At 41.3% G+C, this 6,751-nt stretch overlaps 2 protein-coding genes across 3 annotated transcripts in view; one reads left to right on the top strand and one right to left on the bottom strand.

The window, feature by feature from the left end:
• The window catches only part of LOC118416894 (neuronal pentraxin receptor-like), a 626,618-nt gene that overhangs the window by 398,161 nt on the left and 221,706 nt on the right, over positions 1–6,751 (top strand). The window lies entirely within an intron of this gene.
• On the bottom strand, positions 2,728–6,743 carry LOC118416896. Its single transcript, XM_035822181.1, has 5 exons — positions 5,375–6,743; positions 4,832–5,079; positions 3,792–3,845; positions 3,422–3,496; positions 2,728–2,813 (listed from the first exon to the last, which is right to left on the bottom strand). The coding sequence occupies exons 1-5, from the start codon at positions 5,431–5,433 to the stop codon at positions 2,728–2,730; spliced, it is 522 nt and encodes a 173-aa protein (XP_035678074.1). The 5' UTR covers positions 5,434–6,743.

Genomic DNA, 6,751 nt, shown 5'->3' with positions numbered 1-6,751 from the left:
CTACTACTATATCTACGCGACTCAACCTCTGCTTGGAGAGTACCGGCCATCAGGATGTTAATCCCAGACATGTCGACAATCCACACATACTAGTTTTTCACAATCGATTTAATTAGGTGATAATCAGCTGTTAATGGCCGTTACACACGCCCAAGCGTATGTCCCTTTCTGTGCGATGTCAAGATGCTGGTAGACATTTGAAGCCTATTAGAAAAGCCTTGTCAGCCCACAAAAAGTTAAGATTACAATACTCTAAGGTTAGACGGATATGCCTTAGACCGGTCGGTGACATGGCATAGGCCGTTGCCAATAGCAACAAACGATGAACGAAAAAAAAAAACACCGTCAGTACCCACTGGGGTAGGCAGTGTCATGTTTTCCCATCGTCTATGTTCTTTGCTTGGAGTTCCCTGCTTGGAGATTGGTTGATTGACATTGATTCAGGCAACGCTACTATCATGTTCTCAGATCCAATGTAAGTGTAGTGACTGAGCTTTAGCATACTAACGCACTAAAACTGCGTGCATCAGGTGCTAAAATGTAAAATCAGCTTTAAAACGTTTTATAACTTGGAATGTCAGAGAAAAGGCACCAACCATTCGGGGACGTATTATAGTAGAGTAGCTGTTTCTCCAACCTATCAGGTGACTCACTCAAGACCCCTTCCAACCCTGTCGGCAATTCCTAGAACGCTAATTAAAAAATAATTAATTACCAACCACAACTTCCACACAACAGACACGCTTCCACGAAAAAGTAGGTGGTATATCCTCCAAGCAGAGGTTGGGTAGCAGGGATTTGTAGTGGCCGAGATTTTAATGGGGAGCCAACAAGTAAAAATTCAAGCCACTACTCATTGACTGAACCTTTGCTTGGAGAATAGTGATTCATATCTGCTACACGCTGATTCACCTGAAGAGACCAAATACAACCAACATTTCTTTTCAATTACATGAATTTCCTATGTATGTTTTATTAGACTGTCGCCCAACATATGACACAAATGTCATCCCACCTTCCTAATAGCCCTTTAAAACTTTGTTAACAGGAGCCCCTGTACAAGACCAACGACTTCATGGTCGTCCCGCCCGGCAGACTCCAACGATGCTCAAGAGATGGTACCCTGGTTTGTGAAGGTCATCACCACCTACCCGGACAAACAGCACCTGAAACTCCAATGGCACGTTCCGAACAACGACGGGGTGTATGTGAAGGAGTCGAGTGAGAACAAGCCTCTCAAAGAATACACTGTCAAGTATGGGGAGATCGTTGCTGTACATCTGTCACAAAATAAGACACATACTCCACTGGCCGGCTGACTTCCCTTGTGTCCTATAGACTCTATTTGTCCAATTTCTACAATTAGACCACCGATCCGCGGATCCTGGTAGAGGCTAGTGGCAGAGATAGAGAGGGCCTAGAACGCTTGATTGAATTGATTAGATGATGCATTACTTATTCTACTACGAAACGTCTTGCCTGGATTGGTGATTGGAGCATAAAATAATTCGGTTGCCTGACGACTGAAACAAGACTAATGGTGTGTGGTCATAATGATATTCCTATGTCTCTTTTAATGTACACCTGTGTTAGAAAAATGTGGGTAAGACAATTAGGAAAGAAAGACTTACATGTTTTCTCCAGTTGTCAGGAGGAAGGATTTCTAAAGTTATATTTGCATTTCTATTTGGATTTCTTAATCTCCCTGCGTGAAATATAACTTTCTACATACACCCAATACGCGTGTCCAGTGTCCAAGAAAGTACAACAGTGACTTCTTCAGTGTAGTGTACCGCTTTCCATGATGCTATTAATGCAGTGTAATAGTACTATTGTCAATGTTGACATTCATTGTAGACTATCAGATGAATACAAAACTAAAAACTTTTATCGGGCCGTTGATTATTGTGAGATGATAGGAACAAGGTATTGCACCATTTAACTCCCATTCTTTTACAGAGAATCGCTTCTAGGAACAGCGCCGTTATTAACGTTTAGCCGCTCTGGTGACACGAGGCTTTTAGCCGCGCCGAAGGTACAAGGCTGTGGGGGCTTTTAACCGCGCTGTGTCCGGCGGCTTTTAACCGCGCGGTGTCGGGCGGCTTTTAACCGGGCTGTGACCGGCGGCTTTTAACCGCGCTGCAACGGGCGGTTTTTAACCGCGCTGTAACCGGCGGCTTTTAACCGCGCTGCAATGGGCGGCTTTTAACCGCGCTGCAATGGGCGGCTGCAATGGGCGGCTTTTAACCGCGCTGCAATGGGCGGCTTTTAGCCGCGCTGTGACTGGCGGCTTTTAGCCGCGCTGTGACTGACGGCTTTTAACCGCGCTGTGAACGGCGGCTTTTAACCGCGCTATGACCGGCGGCTTTTAACCGCGCTGTGTCGGGCGGCTTTTAGCCGCGCTGTGACCGGCGGCTTTTAACCTCGCTGAAGGCACCGGCGGCTTTTAACCGTGCTGTGACCGGCGGCTTTTAGCCGCGCTGATGGCCTACGGCGGCTTTTAGCCGCGCTGATGGCGCTTAATTATAGCATACTCAGCAGCTTCACTTTCAACATTTGGGTATCTTGAGGTTTGAAAATTCGAGACGAAAAAAGGGAATAAATTGGATTTTCCCCTTTAAATTTGGATCGTGTTTTATGGATTAGTTAATAATATTGAACAGTCCAATCTCTACATAAACTCCTTGGTCCAAGGAAATTATCCTTGTTCCATATTAAATAACGTTGTTACTTACCAAGGCGACGGTCCTTTGTTCTTTCTTTTGAAGTGGGGGCTGACTCACCGAAGAATATTCGGGACCAATCGTCTTCATCTGTGAAGAGAAAACAATACATAATTCTCCACTTTTCCTATTTTGACACAATCTTTGTGCAATTTTTGTAGGAAAACAAAGGATTTTTAGATTGACTTTGCTCTTGTCTCAGCAAGGAGGTTGAAACCTCCTTGGTCTCAGTGAATGAGGGTTTTATAATGAACTGACAGGGATGTCCTTTTGCCAACAATTTGTTTTATTGTATTGAACTTCAGAAAGACACTCAAAATCATGATGATTTAATTGAAAAATGTTACTTTAAGGTCACCCTCCTTGATCAAACCAAGGAGCTTTTTGATGAAAGCCTCTTGTTCCAACAGATTATCACAATCGCATACAAGGAATTCTCAAACCAGCTCTGGCTGGTTTAATTCACAACTGGTCTACAAGGTGATAAAAATGAACCAAAATGAAGCAATTACCGGCATTGTAGATCCAACTAAGCTTGACCCTTTTCACCAATTATAGTCACAAGTAATTGAAAAATTGATTCGGGCCAGTAGCTTTTTTTTGTGTAGTGCACTGACTACAGGGTATTAACTAAGCAAATTGTCCAACTCAGCATGTGGTGGGAGCCAGTTCAATGGATGAAAGATGTTGACACCTACCAGTAAGGTCCTTTGTTTGCTCTTCCGATGACTCATTTGTTTCACCAAAGAATATGTCAGAGCAATCGTCATCATCTGTGAAGAGAAAACAAACCACATTTTTTTTTATTTTGACACAACCTTTGTAAAATATTTGTACAATTTGTTTGTAAAACAAGAATTACTTGATTATTGACCAGTGACTTTGTAACTTTGATCGTTAACTTTGTGCTTGTCTTATTAAATGAAGATTTGAAAACCTATCAAGTTGACCTTACAGGGGTAAATCTTTTACTTTTTACTCTCCAATCAGGACAAAAAGCAGGACTGACATTTGGTCATGGATGATGATTTAACAGCAAGGTCTAGTTGTATGACTTATGATACTCACCAGTGCAAAAGAACGAAGCAGATACATCTTCAGTGGCAGTTTCTGTCTGACAGTCTTGGAAAAACAAAAATATCAGTCCTAAGTTTGTTGTCTGGATAATGTACTGCAAGCAACAATAATCACTACTCCCACTGATTACAAGACTTCGTGTAGACTTAAAGTCTTGCAAAAGATCTCAAACGTTAGACAATTAGGAGAAAGCAGGCATCATCATCACTCAGGCCCCGTTCATGATGCAAAAATGAAACGGTTCTATCGGTTAGGCCAGCTGAAACGGATAAGTTTTATCATCATGAACGCTCCGAAACAGATCTGAAGCGATCCGTTTTACATCGGGACATGTGCGTTCATATATTGGGTGGCGCCACGGGGGAAAAGTACAATTTCTAACTTGTCATTCGGGTGTTTCGGCTGCGTTTTCAATCGTACGATTAGTTTCTATAATCGGACAGCCTCTTGGTCGACTGAGGAGCTAGCAGTCCTGATATCGCATTAGGGGAATGTGTCATAGCATGGCATATATCGGGACCACAATGTTTTCAGAGGCATTTCCAAGGTCATAACAGAACCCAGCTTCGAATTCAGTAAGAGATTGGTTCAATTATGATCAAAGACCAATAATCTGACACAGAAATACAAGTTTGGGCAAGATCACAACAACCTCAGGGGTCAGAGGTCGCATTACCAAGGATTATTTTCAAGGAACTGAAACGGTTTGCAAGTTTGCATCGTGAACGCAAAATGCAAACCGTTTCCTGTCGTCTGCGGTCGGATTTCCAGGCCTAACCGATAGAACCGTTTCATTTTTTGCCTCATGAACGGGGCCTAAGTTTGCACATGTTACAGCACTGGTTGACGCAAATCCCATTATCCATTATGGACATTGCAAACATGGGACTTTTTGTATTACAAAGGGTTTTGTATACATAGTACTGATAAGATTACCATATAATGTAATTTGATATCCAGGTGTGACTGTGCTTAGCTGCATAAAAATTAGAAATTGTCATATGATAATGGTAAAGAATAAAAAAAGCTACCTGTTTCATCATTTAGGTACATTTGTTGAACAATATCTTCTGTCATCTGAAGCTGGATAATTGGTGCTGATAGGCACAGTGGCTCGTGTTCTGGCCAGTGCACATCCTGGTGGGCTTTGCAGCAGTAGTATGCATCATTGCAAGCATTGCATTTCACAAAAGTGAGGCCATCTATAGTTTTTGAACAGTAGTCACATTGAAACATGGTTACCGTAGCTGTCATGTTTGTTCTGCTACCATGCATCAACCTGTGAAAGAAAGAGGGGACAAGTTAGTCAAACTTTATCATGATAACCAACAAGGAATTCAAAGCAAACTTCCTTTGGAATCAAAGAGGAAAAATAAGATTTACTTCCTTGATTGATAAAGCTATTTTGGAGAAGTCTTGCGCATTGTAAGGTGTTAAATAGTCAAGTTGACACATCAATGTAAATTGTAAGTTGAAAAATGAGCAATTATGTCTTCTTCTGAATAACTGTTAACATTAGTAATAAGTGGGTAAAGCAATTAATCAGGTAGCAAATAAATATAGTACATATTTACCATTTTGGGGCACGACCAGCTTCCTTCTGACTTCCACGTCCCAGAATGACTGCATTCATGGAAAACTGGCTTAGACAATTAGATTATGCAAATTCTTGGATCACGAATGATAATGGGACCAGTAACATGTACACATGAATAATAATACCTGGGTAGGACAAAGTGAAAAGGTAGGGCAAAGTGAAAAGAAGAAAGTCTCTTTGCCAGGTGTTTCTAAAAGTTATAAGGCCCATAGTCATGGTAGTACACAGTGAGCAAAAGGAGTGTAAACTGTTCCTTCAAATGAAGTTCAATTATAGACTTTACCATGATTTAATGAACATGTATTGTAAAGAAATGGAAAGAGACATCAGTAAACACAAACCTTCTACACAAACCTTTGCAACATCTTGTCAAATTCCTGTTTCACACTTGACAAAACACATTGACAGAACCAGGAAAAAAAACTGCCATACAACGATTACAGTTTAACTCAAGGAGCTGCCATCATTCATTTGTGAATAGCTGCTTCTTGAGTGAAATGAAATGAAGTTCTAAGACTAAGACAGTTGCAAGAAATCCATACTCTTCAAGCAGACCAAGGAGGTTATTGAGCAGACTCACTGGTTATAGGCTCTGGCAGTTCATGGACGATTTTGTGCAATTTTGTTGGGCTTTCTATTTTGTCAGATTTTGTCTCAGTTGCTATTGTTGCTAACTTTGGATTGGCGACATAAGGCAAATTATGATATACATGACTGTAGTCAGTCACTAAAAGGCAAAAAGGAGACAAAATTGCATGTTGTCATGGCCTTTTCAAGGCTAATACCCCCAGCTGGGTATAAACAAACCTCCTTGGTCTAATACTACCCCAGAAGCAATGACTGTTTTACAGTCAACAGTCTAAGGGGATTGAAGTGTGCCTTATAATCATCAATCCAAATCCTTTCTGACTGTGAAACCGTCGGTCCATTATATGGACCCGAACGGCCCATATCATGACCCGAACGGTCCATATCATGACAAATTTATACACGCCTTTCGCGCCTTTCCTCACACCTCTCAGAGAGGTGTGAGGGAGACCTGCAGAGGTCCAACCTTTTCAACCTTTTTGACAAGTTTTTCAAAACATTCTCTTTAATTACTCTGATTAAATGTTCTTCAAAACCCTCACTAGCCACGAACCACAAAATGTGTACAATTCCTTCAGACCAGTTAAATTAAATTCATCCCACATGTACAACACTACATTTTCTGTATCCAACAACTTTCGACTACCCAAACCTAAAATTATAAAACGTACCTTCCTGTACCAAGCAATTATACTCTGGGACTCATTGCCATCTGACAATAAGTCACTGTGTACATTGTCCAGTTTTAGACAAGCCATCTCAAATA

Source organism: Branchiostoma floridae, chromosome 5, assembly GCF_000003815.2.
Source record: "Branchiostoma floridae strain S238N-H82 chromosome 5, Bfl_VNyyK, whole genome shotgun sequence".
Classification (NCBI taxonomy): Eukaryota; Metazoa; Chordata; class Leptocardii; order Amphioxiformes; family Branchiostomatidae; genus Branchiostoma; species Branchiostoma floridae.
Note: the sequence above shows the minus strand (reverse complement) of the source record. Positions and strands in the feature narration are given on the sequence as shown.